A 21,335-nucleotide genomic window follows, 5' to 3' on the forward strand; every position below is an offset into this window, starting at 1 on the left:
TAATATAATGTATACTTGTAAAAGGAGAAAGAACTCTTGCTCAGTGTGCCTGCCAATCGTTAGCTCAGAGAAAAAGTTGTGCGCAAATTAATTTTAGTTCATTCCCAATCTTGAAACAGATCACAACTTAGTTAATATTTATAATGCATTTGCTTTCAGTACGTATAATCATGTTCTTGTTCTTTTTTGAAATAATAATAATAATCATGTTCATCATGTGACGGCGTGTGTCGCATTTTAGTTTAAGTACTAGTACTAACCAGTAGGGGGCACTTCGAATTATTAGTCGGTCCAGTGGTTTACACCATGATTACCTCCGTAAGAGCAGGGCTAAGAGACAGGATTAATTAGCCTATTATATATGCTTTGACTGCAAGGTACGTGATCTTGGAGAATTATGTGCATGAATCTCACATCTGTGTGGCTGATCGATCTCGTCGAGCATATCACGCAACAACCAGCTGCTACCAACCTCCCCATGATTAGGTCAGAGCAAATCATGGCTTCCATTCAGATTGGATATATAGATTCAGGCAAAAAGAGTTTGCAGTTTTGTCACATTTGATTTTGTCTGATGACATGCATATGCAAAGCGGCCGGCTCCATGTTTTGATTAATTCGATGTATGGCTTTATCAGCAATAACTGATTGTTAATCTCTCTATTGTTACATCATATATTCAGCTGGCAACGAGCTACGAAGAACAAGCTGTCATAGTCGTAACCAACAACATTTTTAGTTTTGAACAAATACATACATAAACAATTATGAAGAACGTCGAACATCATAAATATAATACATCATAAATGTAAGACATCATAGTGAGGTGGCTAGCCGGTGAGACTAGCAGGAACAGCTACCCAGGATCGTCTGGAAATCAGGACACTAACTTGCAAAGTCTCTAAGCTCAGGATTATGCCATTTTCTTTTTTTTTAAAAAAAAGGATTCAATTAATAATACATAAAAGATACCCTAGTTTGCCCGAGAGAAAAATCGAAGGACTAAACGGTATGAAAGTTGCGAGGAATTATAGCCGCATTTGAGTCGTCAATCATGAACAGATGGTCCAAACAAGGGGAGAACTGAAAATGTGATGAGAAAAGCTGGCTCCTGCCTAGTTCCCTGTCCTGCGTTTTCCACTTTGTATGTGTGCTCTTTTTTTTTTCTCTTTTAAGAATTTGCATGTGTAATTGGTTATCCTAAGCCCAAAAATGGCACACGCTCTCTTTGCTCTCATGCATGAAAAGCGTTGCAATGGTACAATCACGTCCCAAGCCATCCGTGCATCTTGCCATTGTCGGAAAAATGGTCTAGGAAGCTTATTGGTTGTTCATGCTCTCTGGTAAGTAAAAAGGTTTATTAGAAAATAAAAATTAATTTATAGATAAAACTTTTATATATTTATTTGTAGCGATTTAAAAGCTAATATAAAAAAAAATTACATTGAAAATATCTTAAAATCAACTTCAGGTTCAAAAATTTGAATTTTAGCTTTTGCTTTGGCTTATTAGGCCAACCTATGGGCTCTAAATTCACGGCACAATCTTGAAAGGTGTTGCAACGGTACAATCTCTGGTAATTACTTTCTCCATTCCATTTTAAGCGTAGTCATGAGTTTTATTTGAAATTTTTTTTATGATTAGTTTTTTTATTGTTATTAGATGATAAAACAAAATTAATATTTTATATGTGACTGATGTTTTTTATTTTTTTCAAACAATTTTCAAACAACGCGTATAATTAAAGTTGAACACAGAAGCTCGTGACTGCGTTTAAAATGGGACGGATGTGTAAATGGTCTAAATTCACGGTGACTTCTCAACTAACCTTTGATTGGCACCGTTCCAACTTCCAAACACCGGGTATGGAGGTTAGCTCTTTTGACGAGAAGTTCGTCGCCTTCGTAAAATTTGATTGAGACAAAAAATATTAAGGGTTTTTTATTCTTTACAGATGTGTTGATAGACTGTCCTCACTTCAGTTTTTCCACAAGAACAAGTGAACAACCTACGTCGTTTAATAGTCTTTCAAGACGCACACTCAGGCATGCACTGCTAAAGTATCACACCATAGAACACACATTACATATGCGAAAAACGTAGAAATAGAAAAAACGTAGGATTTTAATAGGAATGCAAGTGTAAAACAGAGGATTGAAAAACGCAGGAAAAACACAGGAATGACCGTTTTATTGAACCACAGGAAAAACACAGGAATTGGGTGAGAGAGATAGACTCAAAGGAAAGTTAGTAAGAGGTTGAAGCTCTTGCTAAATTTCCTCCAAAATATTTATAGGATTGTCCATTCCATAAGAATTTCAAAGGATTGGATATGATTAAATCCTTTGTTTCAAAGGGCTTCATAGGAAATTTTCCTATAGAATTGAAATCCTCTAAAAATTCCTATATTTTTCCTTCAAATTAAAGGGGCCTTTAACATGCTTGAAATTACCCCCGTTGTCCATTAAAAAAAAACATGCTTGAAATTACTTGAAAGATTTTGAGATAGAGCCCAATAGCGATTATCAGTCAATTGCTCCCTACATCCTACTAGCTATTTGTTGAGTTTAAATTAATTGAAAAAATATAGTTATTCTCCATATACACACACTCTCATCTCAACCAATCTAATCATTCACCATTTAATTTTACATGCGAATTTCATAATTTCTTATAAAAACCTCTACTTTCTCCGTTTCACAATGTAAGTCATTCTCACATTTTCCATATTCATCTTGATGGTAGTGAATCTAGACATATATAATTATCTAGATTCATTAATATCAATATAAATGTGGAAAATACTATAATGACTTATATTGTAAATAGGAGGAAGTACTTTTTTATATTTTTGGACGGAGCACTATGTACCTGATTACATGCGGCACAATACGACAACTAAAATAAACAAGGCTCACACGAGGGCCCACCTGCTAGGGTCAAAAAAATTTTGGGGGGCATCATGTATTCATGTCCCCTAATCCGGGGCGTTTAACCTAACCTAACCTAACCTACGTGGCTGTCTCTTTATGACACATGGGGCCCGCGCTCTGACCGTCCTGGCGGCACTAGGCGGCCCATGTGCAAATGCACCGCTCTGACCCATCACGTGTGGGCCTGACCCGGGGGGCCCACCTCCCAACTCGTGGGCCAGCGTTCCCACCGCCCCTGCCCAAAATGATCCAGCTCAGCGCCTCTAGGAGTGGATGACCCACGGAGAGATATGTGTGTGCCCCACCTGTCAGACGGGATTAAGGGCCTCGCTCTGTAGTGTAATCTGCCAATGGGATTACTCTGTATAATAATTAATTTATGTGAAAACTAATGTTTTCTTATAATACAACATAAGCGTATATTATCACGTGTGCACATTCATCTCTATGAACGCACACACGTATACCCTACTTATATAAACATCTCCGAAAGACTGAGCCGGCTATCTTGAGATTAACGAAATTACTACGGACATTTCATTATCCTAAATGCTCCATGTAAAGGTAAATAAAGTCTAGCTATGAGTATGGTTCTTTCCTTCCTTTAAAATTTGAAAGGAATGTAGTGTCGTTTTTTGAAAAAGTAAAACTTGTACTGGTATTTACCGCCGTAGAACTTCCTGTCTTCGACGATCAGAGGAAAAGAAAAAAATTTCTTGCACGGCACGATACGGGTGACGTGGCCGCCACCGGGACCCACGTGGCATGGGCTCTGTGGGCCCACGGACAGAGTTGGTCGAAGCATATCCATCCGGTAGCCCACAGGGTGGCGATCCCAAATTGAGTTTAACACTTGAGTGGGTCCCAGCGTGCAGGGCCCGATCATCATCTTCATCCGTTATTACTACTCTCTCCGTCCCATAATACAATAGATTTTAAGTTTTTACTTACAATGTTTGATCACTCATCTTATTTAAAAAATTTTGAAATTATTAATTATTTTATTTGTGACTTACTATATTATCTACAGCACAACTTTTCGTTTTCTATATTTGCAAAAAAAAATTTGAATAAGACGAGTGGTCAAACGTTGCAAACAAAAACTGAAAATCTCTCCTATTATGGAACGGAGGGAGTATTAATTAGTAAAGCCTATAGATTGAGTTGGACAGATCATACGATTCATCCAAAGTCATCATGCTAATCTCCTCCAATGTCATCATACAAATGAATTGATTATTACCATGCAAAGTTTGGGTTAATTACATGTTCCTCTTGAGTTTGTTAATCCTACCTCAAGTCCTTTTTCTCCTAACTACGCTATATAGCTCGTAATCTTCCTCGAGACGGTTCGTTTTCTGTAACCTAACACAAGGACGGACACGCAGGTCTCACTCTACGTATCATGTCAATGTAGTAGAATCCAATCGAGTTGTGACGTTGGTGTCTGTCTCTCTCTACCTAGAATCCAAATTCCTCTTTCCCTGATTGCTCTGCCGTTTTGCTGCCGTCGTAAGGCACCATCTCGACGATCGACGACGATGATGACAGATCGTGTTCGTTCATAAGTAGTAAACCGGCGAGATTAGGATCGGTGTTTAGGTAGGATTAACGTGGCGTAATCATGGGAAGACATGATCATGGCAGACGGAAAGGAGAGGAGAACTGGAGAAGAAGCTCGATCACACACTGTCGTGCTGACAAAGCTTGTCTTGTAGAACACGCAGTGTACATGCCGATCGAACTTTCAGAGGAGAAAAGATTAAATACGAGACGGCAAGATCATACTTCTGCTGCTGGTATAGTAGTAGTAGAGCTTTACTTACGTTGTACTCATCTGCTTTACTTGTTGGCGACCAGAGAGCGGCTATCAAACCAGATATAGGATGCAAAAGTTATTAACAGATGACTGTTTGTTTTTAACTTTCTACATGAGGTTGACCTGGTATGTCATGGATGATGGACCATGCAGCTGACAGGTGATGTACAGTGCATGTGTCAGGGAAAACAAGCAAAGCATCCCATGAACTAGTACACGTGTACACGTACTAGGCTACAATGCCCATACCTGAATCTGACCACACGGCGAAGTGACAAAGGCACGGCCGCACGGGTGCCTGGATGCATACAGCCATACAGCCTACAGTACAAACTTCACAAGCCATGCCGTTGCCATACTCATCCAGCAGCATCTTCAGAATTCATACAGAATTCTGAAAAATGGGTAGTAGTACCAGTACAAAATCACACAGGATATGTACAGCAAGTGAGCTTCTGAATTCTGAAACATGCTGGTCTGTTTACTTGAATCAATTAATACTACAGTTGCCTGGGAGCTTGGCACGGTAGCTTTAGCCAGGGCAACAACAGATACTCCTTCCTGAATAACTCTGTCAGATAAGCGAGAAGGCTTATACCTTCTTGAAGAATGACATAATGTTGCCTTGCTTGGTTCCAGCCTTGGCAGGTTTCTTGTTGCCGGCTGTTTTACTCGAAGCATTGCTTTTTTCGGTCTTTGCTACTGGCTGCGGCTTGCTTGAGAGAGTTGCCCTGACAGAAAATGCAAGGAGAACAATAGTTATCAGCAGGTCCAATCGGATCAGGTACGTTGGTTTTGTGAGGGAGTTCTGTTAAAAATGACACGCTAGCTGAAGTTGCCTAGTCGTCTCACAAACTAATTAAGATAGAGACATCAAATCAGGAAAAATGTTGAAATCAGATTAGATGGCATACTTGCATGCACCAACACAGCTAGTACTTAGGACTTGAAGAGAACAAATCAATCAGATGTCTATTTTTACATCCGATGCTAGTTTTTAGATTTCCACTACATATATGGTTTGCAATACATATTTTCCCCAGCTGTGCAAAGAGATCAGGAAAGCAGGCTGAACAATATTTCACAAACAAATTGGATTGCTATTGTAGATAAGATATAGGATGTAAAAGGGTTTAAGGTACCAATCAGCAGGATGGTGATTAGATGACTACATTTTCTCCTACTACTCTATGGCCAGCTCCATACCATACCTACAGCTTCATACTGGACAGATTATTTATGGCTACAGGGCCAAACATTTCCACAAAACGGAAGAAGACCTAGGGATTAGGTAATACTCCATGCCCATAGTGGCAAATATAGTCAGAACCACGTTGTCTTTAATTCAATGGAGATTAATACATGAAAACTAATCAGGTCGTTAGTGGTACAAAAATATAAAAGAAACTGACGCTGAATGTGGTGAAACTATAATGAGCTATCAAATTTCATCAAACACGGCAGAAGACATTACCTGTTTGCAGCACCAGTATCGCTCACATTCTTCTCAGCCTTATCACCTGCAGAAGCTTCACCCTCCCAGACAACCTCGGTTACTGAAACAGAAAAGCAAGTAAGAAAATCAATGTCTCCAATTAATACGGATGTAAAGCAGACCAGGGAATTAAACTAAGATGCATGTTACAATAATATTCTGACAATACATGGTAACACATATCAGTGCCACCTTAATATTCTGTAGGCATTGTGAGCATGCAGCACTGCAGCCATGCACCCAAAGTAATACCCAAAGTAATACGGAAAAAAGCATCATTTCCATGATTTCCTTACATGAGCTTAAAACTAGAAGATTGACTATAAATAAATCTGGACATACTAAACGTCACTATAGTGTAAACTATTTCGTTCGTCTATATTAGACTAAACTACACTTTTCTGTACTATCCTTACTATTTCAAAAGAACTGCATAATGTCTTTATTGCTTTGTTATATAGGACAACATGTCAACACAACATAACCATGCTTTCCATAAAAAAGACACAAACTAGCCACAATACAGGAAAAATAATTTTTTTTACTGCATTTGTATTATTATAGTTTTGCCTTTGTTTTTGCGGTAGCCAGTAAACATAAGTAAACAATATTGACATATTAGAAACATGTGTAATATACTTTATGGGATTAGAGTATAATGCTTACCTTCTCTTCCCCGCTCATCTATTCGTGTCTTCAAAACTTTCCTTCTTTTAGGTGAGTTGGAAGCAGTCTCAGCAGCATGATCCTGCTTATTGTCATTAGGTGGTGGACCATTGTTCTTTTCTTTTAAGGTGATCCCAGAATGGCTGACAGTGTTGCTACTTTTGGTTTTACACTCAGGAGACTCTGTCCTTCCTATGCAACATTTCACATCCTTCTCAACCTCTTGTTTATTTTCCAAGTTTTCTTGTTTGGGGTTACTTTCTTGAGCAACCTCATCAATAGGATTTGTAATGCACTGTTCCGGTGGCTCAGGAGATGCAATGGCTACAACATTGTCATCTTCATCATCATCTGAAAGATCAAAGACTGCTCTTCTCTTTCTGTTATTTGCACTAGAGCCACGCTTGTAGTGTACAGCTTGTTCATCATCACTACTATCAGCATTTGCTTCTTCCTTTGCACATATTTGTGCATCAGCTGTAACTGAAAACAGCAACAAGATGAGAACTTCAGAAGTATGCTTAACTTGACATATCTGATTTTACATGATTAGGTATGCATTTGAATTAACATGCAAGAAAATATAACAAAGAAAAGAAACATGAATGTTTGTATGCAATACCAGCAACACTTGGTAAAACTGTAGGATTAGTGGTAGCTGGAGTCTTGGGTTTAGCTGATGCACGTCCCCACATCGTAGCAAGTGATCCACCATTACTGGGCAGCGCCTTCCCATTCTGAGCCTTGTTTTTGTTTCCCTGCAGAGCAATTGATGATTCTTTGACAACAGGAGCATTGGTGGCTTTATCCAAGACCGAGGAAATATCCTTCTCAGCCTTATTACTTGTTCCTTTCTTTGGACTGGATGATCCAGGTAGACCTTGCTGTTGACCCTTAGCAGATTGTTCTTTTGGAGCACTACTAGTTTTCAACGGTGCAGCTGCAGCAACACTATTTATAGGCTTTGGCGGCAATGAACTCACAAGCTTCCCATTAGCAGTTCGCTTGACAAAAGAATTCAAAACACCACAAAACCTGCAGAAGAGAAGATACTGAATTCATAATCCTGATGAGGGAAATAAGTGGCAAACATTGGGATACTTGTATTTTTTTTTTTTTTTGCACCATATAGTTCTTATTTATATTTTTGCTGTTTAATATAAGTATATTACATCCCTCCCTCCCACTCTGACCCATTCTGTACTGCTCCTATCTAATTATGTCTTCTCTTGATTTTGGGGGCTAAGCAAGGTGACTAAGAAGAACAATACCTATTATCTCTCAAACAATTTTCTTCATCAAATGGCCGGTTAAAAAGCTCCTCTGCCTGTACAAATTCAGGATTCCAAAGTACAGCAGTATCTTTTGGAATACAAGCCTGGATACTGTACACTTGAACTGAACAAGAATCTTTAAATTCTTGCCTTGCTTCTGCATCATAAAGAAAAAAAAAACAAATGCTCCACTTTTCAGTCAAATTCAACATTTATCAGAAAAGGGTATACTGTAAATTGGGAAACTATACTATGATAAACCTGAGGCAAGACATTACCTTCAAGTTTATGGCCTGAAGTGAGTTTTACACAATAATTTGTGGGGTTCTTCTTTAACCATCCAGACACACTGTAAATCACTTTAAGATCAGCCCCATGTTTGTTGACGAACTCCTGAAGCAACCTAAAAAGAATTAGTAACTAGTTAGTTGTGGTTAGGATGTTTCATTTATCCAATGATTAAGGGAAATATCCATAAAAGGGAAACCTTTACCTCTTTGAATCATTGGATGATACTGAGAAGTTCCTGCTGAGCCATTTGTATGAAATCTGTCAAAAACATACATACCAATTGTTGAAACACTGTCTGCCAGGCAAATAAATCCAACAACTCAAACATTGTCCAATGAATCAACCACTAAACAAGTAACAAAAATATTAAGAGAAAGGACAGGCAACTGGTTCATCCTATGGCCATGTGGAGCTGCAGTATCACACTTGGTTAATCATTATGTGAATAAACACATGATATACAGCAATCTAATTGGATACTCCACCATCACATCTATGTCGTGTTTCCCAAGCTACACAAACTACCAGCTTCAAAATTGTTGAATTTGACAAAGAGGCTGAGGCAAATCTTAATCCTCCACCAAATGATTGGAGTAAATCTAAGTTTGTCATGGAAAAATGGAAACACTTTTACTCCCTACATACACATGAATAGGCACCGAGCCATCAACAAAGAAAAGCAGACGTGTCAACTCAGAACAGTAAATCCACCGCGAACTGGCACATTTGTTGCTTGTTTCTTTTTGCTTTTCTAAGCTTACCGCAATATGAACATTGATAGCCAAAACAAAACCCAGCAACCCTAAGTTACACCTCAAACGAAACGCAAACCCTAACTGGCAAGAACAGTAAGACAAGTCGCACGAGAAACCGAGAAATCGTCTCGCCCCCCCCCCCCCCCCCCCCCCCCTTCCCCCAAATATTTCCTTCTTTCGAATGCCTTGAACCGAGAAACAGATAAAGCTTGTTTGGTAACACGAGGGAAGGGGACCAGAGTTTATATGAGGGAATTGATGATGAGATTAAGATGGGAATTTAATTTTTAATCCTAATATCTTGTTTAGTAGAGGTGATGGAAATTGATAGGGAGTTTAGTTGGAGATTAAAACGGATGGCTGAGATTTGTTTAGACAAAATAAAGGAGAAATTATATCCCAATTACCTGCCACTACCCAAGTATTGAAAAGGAGGGAGTTCCTTCCTTAATTCCTCATCCCAATCCTACCAAAATTCTCATGTCTCCCAACCAAACCAAACACTTAATAACCTCATCCCTCTGAACTACCAATCCCTCCTAAAAACTCCCTCCAACCAAACGGGCCGTAACGCGGTAGAGCCTCGCAAGAGCAAGACAACGCGAAATCAGACGATAGAATCGTACTAATCAGGATGGGGATTATTTCCGTTATCACTCACCACACGGAGCGGATCGGCGAAGAGGGCGTGGATCTGGGGAATCAGGTCGAGCAGGGCCGGGTCCGCGGCGGCGGCCGCCATGAGGGTGGTGCTTGGCGAGAGCTCCTTCTCCCGTTTCCAGAAGATTCTAGAGCCCTCGCGCCTCGCTAGGGTTTGGGGAATTGGGGGGAGGAGAAGAATTGGGGAATTGGCGGGAATCGCTTGGGGGGATAATGACCAAGCGGCGGTTTTCCCGCCTCCCTCCTTTTTCCTCTAGGCGGCAGCCCGAGAGACCGGGACGCAGGGGTAGGCCCCACCTGCTCTAGATACATCCATGTCACTGACAGTGGGACCCACGCTGGAGCGGTCCGGTTAACCCGATGGGCCACATATGGCGCGCACATCACACTCAGGTTCTGGCCTGTTCCGGCCCAAAACGCATTGCCGTCCCAACGTAAGTCGTATGACCGTTCCGGCCCATCATATATCAACATCCCTATTTTAGGAGGAAAAAGTTGAATTTAACTTGGCTTTCTCAGTTAGACCTGATTCGTATCTCTCAACACTAAAACCGGATATATGGATCCCTCTAACTATTAAAATCATATATAATGACTCCCTCGATTGATTGGGGAGTGATTTTGGCTAACGTGACATTCATGTTGCAGTCCAGTCACTAGGAGAATTAAAAGTAGACGTGAAGCCCACATGTAAGTAACAAGAAAAGCAATTGTGAAGCCAATATGTCAGCGCCTACTCATATCCTTTCCCATCTTTCTTTTCTCTTTCTTCCCCCGGACCCAGCCCAAGCTTTGAGGTTGCTAGCCAATGTGCCGGTGGCCGACGAGCCCCTCAGAGCGGGCAGCGAGGGTGACGGACCAGTTTAGTGGAGGCTGGCCCAGTGCAACGCGAGGTGGTCAACAAGAGAGCGGAGTCCGCGCAAGGGTCGATCTTGTCCCGGGCGACATCGTCCACCTTTTCCTAGTGGCGGTAGAAGGGGCAACCTGGGAGCTCCACCGCCCTCACAGTCGGATGTCCGGTCCACTCTCCGCTTGCAGCGGTGACAGTCGTGGTAGGGGTTAGGGGACCGATCCTTATGGCTGTGGTAGGGGCTAGGTGACGGATCACAGCGGCGGTTGCGCATGCGGGTTTGCGACGAGGACCAGGATTGACGGCATTGTAGGGAGGGGGTAGTTGCTTCTGCTTCCGCCCTTCGTTGAGGAAACTCTGAAAGAATTTGTCTCTTTCAACCACTTCCCTTACCAGGCTAGCAACCCCAAGGAAATCTAGGTTTCAAGCAACCACCTAGGATTAGCAAGTCTCCAAACGACTCAAGATCCAAATATGGATGATGAGCGCTGATCCACCGGTGAAGCTTGCTATAACATGCAATCTCCTAGAAAATAGCTTGGTTTCCACTAAATTACCTCTTTCCTTGCGGAGGTGAGGGAAGCCTTCACAAACTTGGAAGTTCACCGAATAACACTCTGCTAACTAGAAAGCTTAACCTCTAAGAGTAACAAACACAATCGAAGAGTTGCTTACTATGAATCCAAGTGCTCAAAGATTGGGTTAAAGCTCACTAGCTCTTAACTTCTCTTCTCAACCACTCAACCCCCAAACTCTTCTCTTTTCAAATCCCTTCTCAACTTCTAACTCACAACACAAAGGTATAATATTGGGGAGTGGTTCTTTTTGATTTTGGATGGATATACTCTTGCACAAAGTCAGCAACCATGGATGGAGAGGGTGGTACTCTTTCATTGGTTTTGCCTATCGGGAAGAACAATATGCATATCAGCACAAAGTCATCAACCATGGATGGAGGGTGTTGGTTTATTCAGTGTAACAACCTGCATACACTTAAGTGTATGAGCAGTCCCTAAAACTTGTGAGTAACTTGTGAGAGTGTCATCTAAGTCTCTGAAATCTCAAAATATACTTTTTTTGTCTCCGAACTTGTCGTGAGTGTCATATAGATCTAAATAAGTTCCAACCCTCCATGTGCGGACGTGGCACACCACGTTGATGCCTACGTGTCGGTGGACCAAAGTGCTAGTCATAAAAAAATTAAATTAAAAGAGAGGATAAAAAATAAAAATAAAGGAGAGAGAGAGAGAGGAGAAAAAGATGGTTATTTATTTATTTTTTACTAATATGTGGGTCCCACTAACATATATGCACCGCTGTGCTATGCCACATCAACACATGAAGTAAGTTGAAACCTATTTAGTCATATACGGCACAAATAATAAATTCGAGGACGCAAAAATACATCTTAGAAATTTAAAACCTATATAACATGTCCGTACAAATTTAAAAATTGCCTGTACACTTCACTCCTTACGAGAGTGAACATCGGGTGCTTACAAATATTCCCCTTGTCCTTAACCTTGTTTATCCATGGACTTTCTTTTGCCCTATTTATCCATGGACTTTCTTTTGCGCGAGTCAACATCGGGATTCGAGTGCAGGCTGCCGGACATATACACACACAAAGGAATATGGTTCCAGTGCAGTTGTAATAGAGACTGCAACTTAGCAGTTGTAATCATTTTTCACGGTTGGATTAAGACGATCAACGGTTTAAATCTATGCCACGTCGTTTCAAACAGTAACTGCTACCGTGCTCGCTACGGGAAATACGCAGCTACAGCATTTGTCAAATATGCCCAGTAATATCTTGGCCATTACTTCCCAATCCAACGGTGCTTATATGACTGCTCAAGTTGCAGTGGCTATAGCAAGTGCAGTATGCAGGTGATCTCAATTCCACACAAAGTGAACGCACAAAGGTTTTTAAGTACAACGATCTATACATCCTAACAATTTTTGCCTTGTCCTTAACCTTTTTGTACATGGATTTATCTGCACGAGCCAACATCGACTGCCAGATAGCTGAGGGGGAACTGTACAGGGAGTTCATGCACAAAGGTCCCTTCGTTGAAAGTGTAACGGTCTATGCAAGGTTTACCTTTTCGTTTACAAAATGAAAACCACTCCCCACTGGTATAACGAAAACCGACCAAAAGATGATAAAAACTAACGACTTTTAGTCAACCCCGTAAAAAACCGCTGGCCGTTGGTTTGTGAATCTTCCACGGGCCACATGATTGATAGTCGGAGCAAAGTCGGGGAGACATCGAAAACACAAGCCACTTTGGTCCTTGTTGATTGGTTAGTTAACCCCGTCCCACACGATAATACTCCATTAGTAAGCTTCCTATAGCCATATCCATCAATGTGACTCATTGCCGGCCTGAACACTCTGTCAAGGAAAACAAACAAGGAATTAGAACTCACAGATGACAGATAAAGCAATGCTGCAGATTGCAGTACTTTAATCTTCAAAATACAAGCATGAAAATCTAGCTGCACCCTATTGTCTGTACCAGGCATGGCCATGGCTCCTGTAAGCTTCCTCCTCATCTTCTTCCTCACCACCGCTGGTCTCACCCTCCAAACCTGCTGTTTCGACAGCCCAGGACACTCCGCGAACCTGTCCACCATCTGGACCTGCACTTCCCCAACAACCGATGTTCTCGTCGCTAACCCTCTACTCAGCCGGCCCGTACCAGACAATCACAACCTTCATTTTGCTGCAGGCTTCTACAATTACCCCCTGGTTAACACCTACATCTTTGGAGTCTACACTGTTACTGACGCCGGTGAATTTGCAGACATGACCTCTTGGCGCCCAGAACCCGTGGCAGTTGTATGGTCGGCCAACAGGGACCAGTTGATCCGGCAGAACTCCACCCTAAGCTTCACGGCTGAGGGGGACCTGGTTCTTCAGCATCCGGTTGGCAGCCTTGTCTGGTCTACCAACACTTCCGGCCAGTCTGTTGCAGGAATGACCCTCACAGAGTCCGGCAACCTGGTGCTGTATAATCACAACAACTTACCGGTCTGGCAGTCATTCGACCACCCAACGGATTCCTTGCTCCCTGGACAGAGATTGGTGCAAGGAATGAGATTGAAGCCTAACGCATTGGCAGTAAATCTGACTGCCAGCGACCTGTATTATTTAACTGTTCATTCGGATGGGCTCTATGCATTTGCAGGATCTAGCAACTCCCAGCCCTACTATGAGTTCACAGTGTCAACTGGAAACAAGTCACAGAATCCTCCAGCGTATTTAACTCTGGCGAACAGGAGCTTGGACATATTTGTTCCATCCTCTTCATCTGCAAATCTGGAACACTTGTCCCTTCAATCTCCGGCTCTGTCTCTCCAGTACATTAGATTTGAATCTGATGGGCAACTCAGGTTGTATGAATGGCAAGCAGACCAAAATGGTAGATGGCTATATGTGCAGGACGTTTTCCCATTTCAGTACTGTGATTACCCAACTGTCTGCGGTGAGTATGGGATCTGCTTGAATGGACTGTGCTCCTGTCCAACTGCAACTGAAAGTCACATTAGATACTTCAGACCGGTCGATGACAGGAGACCACATCTTGGCTGCACACTGGAGACCCCGATCTCTTGCCAGTTTATACAAGATCACCAACTCATATCTCTACCTAATGTTTCATACTTATACTACGATAGCTCCAGAGTTTCAGAACTAACTGATGAGGAGAGCTGTAAGCAAGCATGCTTGACCACTTGCTCTTGCAAGGCTGCCTTGTTTCGGTATGTTGATAATAAATCAGCTGGAGACTGTACCTTGGTATCACAAGTCCTCTCACTTAAGACAAGTTATCCAGGATATGATTCTTTAGCATTCCTGAAGGTCCAGATCACACCTTCACCTCACCTGGAAAAACATAGATTAGTACCTTTGGTTCCTGTGCTTGTAGGAGTTGCTTCTTTCTTTGTCATGCTCACCATTGTCTTGGTAGTTGTCCAAATACGGCGTCAGCAAGACAAAGATGGCGAAGACGAGTTTGCTGAGCTACCTGGCATGCCAACAAGGTTTAGTTTTCAGATGCTAAAACTTGCAACCAAGGATTTCAGCAACAAACTAGGTGGAGGAGGATTTGGTTCAGTTTTCAGTGGACAGTTAGGTGAGGAGAAGATTGCAGTGAAGTGTTTGGATCAAGCAAGTCAAGGAAAAAGGGAATTCTTTGCAGAAGTCGAGACAATTGGAAGAATTCATCACATCAATTTGGTCAGGTTGATTGGCTTCTGTCTAGAGAAATCACACAGGCTCCTAGCGTATGAGTTTATGCCCAAGGGATCACTAGACCAATGGATCTACTACAAAGACAGCAATGATACTCTTGACTGGCGCACACGCGCAATATCATCACCGACATTGCTAGGGCCCTTGCTTATCTTCATGAGGAGTGCACACATAAGATTGCTCATCTGGATATCAAACCACAAAATATCCTCTTAGATGATAACTTCAATGCCAAAGTTTGTGATTTTGGATTGTCTAGGCTGATACATAGGGACCAGAGTCACGTGACAACCAGAATGAGAGGAACACCTGGATATTTGGCCCCTGAATGGTTAACATCTCATATCACCGAGAAGGTTGATGTCTATAGTTATGGAGTTGTGATGATTGAAATCATCAATGGAAGGCCAAACCTTGACCATTCCAATCTTGGAGGGGGTATTCAGCTCCTTAAATGACTGCAAGAGAAGGCACAGAACAGTCACCTGGAAGATATGATTGACAGGAAGTGCAATGACATGTCCTTACACCAACAGGATGTGATAAAGATAATGAAGCTTGCAATGTGGTGCTTGCAGAGTGATTGCAAAAGAAGGCCTTCCATGTCATTGGTGATGAAGGTCCTTGAAGGAGAAAGGGATGTTGAAGCCAACTTGAACTATAACTTCTTTGATTGCCGCCAGCGTTCATCCTGAGCCAGGATCGAACTCTCCATGAGATTCATGGTTGCATTACTTATAGCTTCCTTATTTGTAGACAAAGCGGATTCGGAATTGTCTTTCCTTCCAAGGATAACTTGTATCCATGCGCTTCAGATTATTAGCCTGTTAAGTCCTGCGAATTATGTTCCCGTTGACCCATTCAAGATGTCACTGCATGGCTCCATGCCTCCACCTGAAGCAAATGCAGATGTAGAAAACCATTTTTGTGAACTGTATTACTGCAATCATATCATTGATATCACATATCGATCAGTGCATACCCAAGTTAATCTGTGTATTGACTAGAAATGGTAGTACTGTTTCAGTTCAGTTATTTTGTGTCTTTTGTTGCACCATTTTGTTGGTTGCCCCTAGCTAACAGGTTTAACTTCTGCTGATCGTCATTTATCCATCTCGCAATGATATTAAGATGATTATGTCAATAAAAGCACTGCAGTGATTCAAATTTTGAATGTACGTAAGATGTAGGTTGGAAATAGGGAACTCTTTTAGCATGTGAAATAGACATCTGTGTTATTTGGATGGTGAATATAGTCGTCACGCGTCAATAGTATGTAAATTATATCCACTGTGCCCCCAGGTTAATTGACAAACCTCATGTTTCAAGTATGAGTTATAAACGTTCACATCTCAGGCTAGAAATTAGCAGCAATGTGTAGGGGGAGCGCACATGGAGGAAGGAGAACAAGATATTAGAGATTAATTATCCTTGCTGATCTTTATTCATACGCACAGCAATACTTAAATTGACCGACTAATTAACAAGTCCTACAACTTATTTCTACTGCAGTTAAATCAACTATTGTAATCCTAAGCCAACTAACTTGCGACCAATGTGGTGGCCTGCACTGGCTATGTATAGGTGTGCTCAACTCAACTGCATATTCGTGAAAAGATAGGATGGCTAATATGTCATATAATCATAGGTTTTCTTCCTCACAGTAAAGAGAACGAGGCACAGATGACTTCTTCAACATTACCTCTTCCAGAATTTCGGTATAGTATTTCACTAATCTTGTGCTAAACATTTTAATTTCTTGCTGTTACTTAGATCAAAACATTCTTGAAATAGATGTTCCCTATTTTTCGCCATTCCAAGAGATATTTTGATCTGATATCTACTCCCTCCATTCCACATTATAAGACGTTTTGGCCTCTACATCCTTCGTCTAAATTCACTAACATCCTTATTAATTTGGATGCATATATAAAGCACAAACATAGATCTATGCATGCATATGTTCATAACCCAAAACGTCTTAGAATGTGAAACAGAGGAAATATGTACTAATTGTATAATTCATTAGATGGATCATACCATCATGATCTAAATCCAATCTGTGTTCAATGTCATGTGCCACCTTTAATTCCAAAATTTGAATATAAAAATTAGAAAAGTGTAGCTGAGGCATATTTTTATTTTACTTTATTTAAACTGCTGTAACTCTAAATATTACCAACATATTGTGATTAATATTTTAATGTTTATAATAATAGCCCATGCTATGCAGGGGTTAAAGACTAGTTCTTAACATCAGATGTGGAAACATATTTATTCTAGTCTACATCGATATCTGTTACTCAATTTAATGTTTTGAAAACAATCTGTATTTTATCTGTTCCACTAGTTCTGTTTCTTGACTAAGAATATTCAAAGTCAATGCTGAGATAAACCAACATGTGATATGGACAAGGAACTGAAATGTACCTGGCTCTCATTGCTTTCCTCTGTCCTCTTTAAAGACGTTGCCTTTAGACCAATACTTCTATCATACGGCACACGACAGTCGACAGCAATACAACTGGGTTAGTGCAATGGTCATCTGACCTTAGATGGTTGTACAATTTTGAAAGAAGAAAAACACAAGTCCTTATAAAAAAAAGAATCAGCAGCATCCAGAGAATTGCAGTCCTCTTCTTAGTTCTTATACGCTAATTGGGGGGTTAAGGAAAAAAAAGGAGTGGGATTTGCGTGCACATGGTTGTTGCTGTGTACGAGAATGGCTCTTCCAGGCCGCCTCCTCCTCCTCTTTCTCACTGCCGCACATGCAGCCCTGCAAACATGCGGTGGTAACCAAACCCCTGGCCCCGTTGCAAATGTATCCAGGGTCTGGAGCAGCAATACCTCTAGAGACGTGCTCCTCTGCTCTGTCCCAGGCAATGGCAACGAGAAACTGTCCTTCGCTGCCGGCTTCTACTGCTCCTCCCCTTGCGACGCCATCCTCTTCGCCGTCTACATCACCTCAGGCTCCGGCGATATCCCTGTGGTCGTGTGGTCTGCCAACCGTGACCTTGCGGCACACCAGAACGCCACCCTGAGCTTCACCGCCAGTGGTGATTTGGTTCTTGCAAATGCAGATGGCAGCGTTGTCTGGTCCACCGGCACCTCAGGGCAGTTTGTCATTGGAATGACCATCACCAACTCTGGCAACCTGGTGCTATTTAATGATGCCTACATGCCGGTGTGGCAGTCGTTCGAAAATCCAACAGATTCTTTGCTCCCTGGGCAGATGCTAGCGGAGGGAATGATGTTAAGGCCCAACAGCTCTGCCACCAACTGGACTACAAGCAGACAGTTATATTTCACTGTTCGGTCTGATGGACTCTATGCGTTTGCCGGATCTGACCAACCTCAACCATACAATCGGTTTTGAGTTTTATTCGTCATATCTGGTTAAAAATGAAAGCATCACACAGTATCAGTACAAACCAACCTTTGTGACTCTGGTGAATGGGAGCCTATCAATCCCTGGATCTGATCAACTGGAGACCAAATTGCCACCTGCACACTCACTTCAGTACTTGAGGTTTGAGTCAGATGGGCATCTCAGGCTATATGAATGGGAAGAGTTCAAACAACGCTGGGTGATAGCAAAGGACATCTTTGAGTTAAACTACTGTCAATACCCAACTGTTTGTGGGGAGTACGGCATCTGCTTAAGTGAGGGCTGCTCCACTGAGGGCATGGACTGCTCGACTACGGAGTGCTCCTGTCCCAATACCACATACTTCAAGCCAATTGACAACATGAGACCTACTCTTGGTTGTGCGGTGGAAACTGAGATTTCCTGCCAAGCTATGCAAGATCACCAACTCGTAGCAATTCCTAATGTTACATACTTCCATCTCTGGGGCGATAGCCGTGGTGCACCAATGACCGATGAAGAGAGTTGCAAGAAAGACTGCTTGAGCAACTGCTCCTGTAAAGCTGCCTTGTTTATTTTGTATCTCAACCAAACTCAGGCTTTGCTCTATCCGGATCTATCTCTTTCTATGTCATATCTGAATACGTGTTACTTGCTACCAGAAGTCCTTTCACTGAAAGCATATCTTGATCCAGGCTACTACTCAAAAGATAGGTCAACATTGTACGTCAAGGTGCAGAGTACACACCTGCTTCCTCCATCAAAGAAAAAAAAACACTTTTGGTTATGCAATTGGAGCAACCGCCGCTGCACTAGTGACACTCACCATTATCTCAATGGTCATCAGGAAGAGGTGTAATCGACAAAGAGCTGATGAAAGCGATTTTGCAGACCTGCCTGGAACAATAACGAGGTTCACCTTCAAGATGCTGAAAGCAGCAACCAATGATTTCAGTAGCAAGCTCGGGGAAGGAGGATTTGGTTCAGTTTTTCTAGGAAAATTAGGCAATGAGATGGTTGCAGTAAAACTGCTGGATCGAGCAGGTCAAGGAAAGAAGGACTTCTTAGCAGAAGTTCAGACAATTGGCAACATTCATCACATCAATCTGGTAAAGCTGATAGGTTTTTGTGTGGAGAGATCACACAGGCTCCTGGTTTATGAGTATATGCCTAGAGGATCACTAGACAAGTGGATCTATTACTTGCATAGCAATGCTCCACTAGATTGGGGCACGCGGAAGAGGATAATCACCAATGTCGCCAGGGGTCTGTCTTATCTTCATGACGAGTGTAGGCAGAGAATTGTTCATTTGGACATTAAACCACATAACATTCTCTTAGATGACAGCTTCAATGCGAAAGTCGCTGACTTTGGTCTATCAAAGCTGATCGAGAGGGAGATAAGCAAAGTTGTGACAAGAATGAAAGGGACACCTGGATACATGGCACCTGAATGGCTGACTTCACAAATCACAGAGAAGGTTGATGTATATAGCTTTGGTGTTGTGGTCATGGAAATCATCAGTGGAAGAAAGAACATTGACTACTCTCAGTCAGAGGAGAATGTTCAGCTCATTACTTTACTGCAAGAGAAGGCAAAGAAAGGCCAGCTTGAAGATCTGGTTGACAAGAATAGTGATGAAATGCACTTACACAAGGAGGAAGTGATTGAGGTGATGAAGCTTGCCATGTGGTGTTTGCAGAGCGATAGCAGTAGAAGACCATCCATGTCCGTGGTGGTGAAGACCATGGAAGGAGAAAGGGCGGTAGATGACAATTTGGGTTATAACTTCTTTGATTTGAGCCCTGCAATATCTGTTCCAGTTGAGCAGCTCAACAGTTCATTGCACCCTGAAGCATCAATTTTATCTGCCCCTAGGTGAAATCATAGGTAAAAAAAGGTCCAGTGTTCAACACTAGTGTTGTTTCTAATTATCCTATGATGAAGTTTGATTTAGTTCGTGATTGTCATGTATGTTTCAGCAATGTAGCTTTAAAATGTCTTTGTCTAAGTTAAAATCTGAAATAACATGCATATATGCATTATATATACTGAGATTTTAAAATGGCCCTTGAAAAACAGCGATGTACTGAACATATGGCCACTCAGTTTTAATAAATTGTACATGGGGCTTAAGGCCCTGATATTATTATGGTTATTATTGTTATTGTTGTTATTACTGTTATTGTTGTTATTCTTGTTATTAAATATTTGATTAGTTTGAGTATTTCATTGCATCAGACAATCAGGTTGATGCCACATATAGCCAACAGTGCTGATTTATGAGCTAATTTGTTTTTTATCTGTTGCCATTCAGGGTGTGAGGAATATTTTGAAATATGTCTTCACAGATGATATTTGTTTGAGATTTTTCCCCTGTTAGTATTCAGGGTAGTTGGCAAATATCATGTCAACAGATGATTATTGCCCTCCCTTCTGACACAAGATCATTCTCTTCCTCTATACTCCCTCCATTCCATAATATAAGGCACGACCACTTTTCTTAGAGACTTAGATGTTCCATAATATAAGGCATGCATGCAAGCATGCAATTAATTATAACATCTTCTCCATTAAATTATTACTTTTTAAAATTCTCCACTCTCATGTTATATAATCATATTGGATGCATGCATTATATTTATTAGGATGATCCAAAGTTCCAAACTACAAGATGATAATAATTATTTCTTGGTCTTTGGGTTAAGGGTGGTTGTGCCTTATATTTTGGAATGGAGGGAGTATATGTTATACATTTGAGTGATGAGTGCATGCAGACATTATTTATGTTTGTACAGTACATTTTGCATGCTACCTGTGTCATTAGTATCATCAGGAGAGAAGTACCTCAGAACGCATATGACGCCTTGGGGAGATTGTAATGGCTTCACTGGTGCTCAGATCATCTCCTGGAGATGTCCACGAGGAGAAGCTCGTAGGAGGCGTTGAATCCCTATCCGTAA

At 41.5% G+C, this 21,335-nt stretch overlaps 2 protein-coding genes and 1 pseudogene across 2 annotated transcripts; 2 read left to right on the forward strand and 1 right to left on the reverse strand.

The window, feature by feature from the left end:
- Nucleotides 1-4,820: 4,820 nt before the first annotated feature.
- Nucleotides 4,821-10,128, reverse strand: LOC127760774 (uncharacterized). The gene is made up of 8 exons (XM_052285074.1): nt 9,895-10,128; nt 8,681-8,736; nt 8,466-8,590; nt 8,185-8,344; nt 7,536-7,948; nt 6,914-7,396; nt 6,227-6,308; nt 4,821-5,483 (listed from the first exon to the last, which is right to left on the reverse strand). Exons 1-8 carry the CDS (start codon nt 9,973-9,975, stop codon nt 5,345-5,347), a joined length of 1,539 nt encoding a protein of 512 aa, XP_052141034.1. The 5' UTR covers nt 9,976-10,128; the 3' UTR covers nt 4,821-5,344.
- A 3,142-nt stretch (nt 10,129-13,270) lies between these two features.
- Nucleotides 13,271-15,699, forward strand: LOC127753913 (G-type lectin S-receptor-like serine/threonine-protein kinase SD2-5; annotated as a pseudogene).
- Nucleotides 15,700-17,726: 2,027 nt separating this feature from the next.
- LOC127753932 (G-type lectin S-receptor-like serine/threonine-protein kinase SD2-5) lies at nt 17,727-20,254 on the forward strand. The gene is made up of 3 exons (XM_052279386.1): nt 17,727-18,319; nt 18,414-19,094; nt 19,219-20,254. The coding sequence occupies exons 1-3, from the start codon at nt 17,727-17,729 to the stop codon at nt 20,252-20,254; spliced, it is 2,310 nt and encodes a 769-aa protein (XP_052135346.1).
- Nucleotides 20,255-21,335: the final 1,081 nt, after the last annotated feature.

Source organism: Oryza glaberrima, chromosome 1 (assembly GCF_000147395.1).
Source record: "Oryza glaberrima chromosome 1, OglaRS2, whole genome shotgun sequence".
In the NCBI taxonomy this organism is placed as follows: Eukaryota; Viridiplantae; Streptophyta; class Magnoliopsida; order Poales; family Poaceae; genus Oryza; species Oryza glaberrima.

Bases quoted from the DNA above. Each gene is read 5' to 3' on its own strand.
- LOC127760774 (XM_052285074.1), bottom strand. From the start codon at position 9,975: ATGGCGGCCGCCGCCGCGGACCCGGCCCTGCTCGACCTGATTCCCCAG. The intron at 8,737-9,894 runs GTGAGTGATAAC...TGTTTTTGACAG, and splicing joins TCGCCGATCCGCTCCGTGTG to ATTTCATACAAATGGCTCAG. The intron at 7,397-7,535 runs GTATTGCATACA...TGCTGTTTTCAG, and splicing joins AGTTTTACCAAGTGTTGCTG to TTACAGCTGATGCACAAATA.
- LOC127753932 (XM_052279386.1), top strand. From the start codon at position 17,727: ATGGCTCTTCCAGGCCGCCTCCTCCTCCTCTTTCTCACTGCCGCACAT. The intron at 18,320-18,413 runs GTCTGATGGACT...TAAAAATGAAAG, and splicing joins CAGTTATATTTCACTGTTCG to CATCACACAGTATCAGTACA. The intron at 19,095-19,218 runs GTACGTCAAGGT...AATGGTCATCAG, and splicing joins TCAAAAGATAGGTCAACATT to GAAGAGGTGTAATCGACAAA.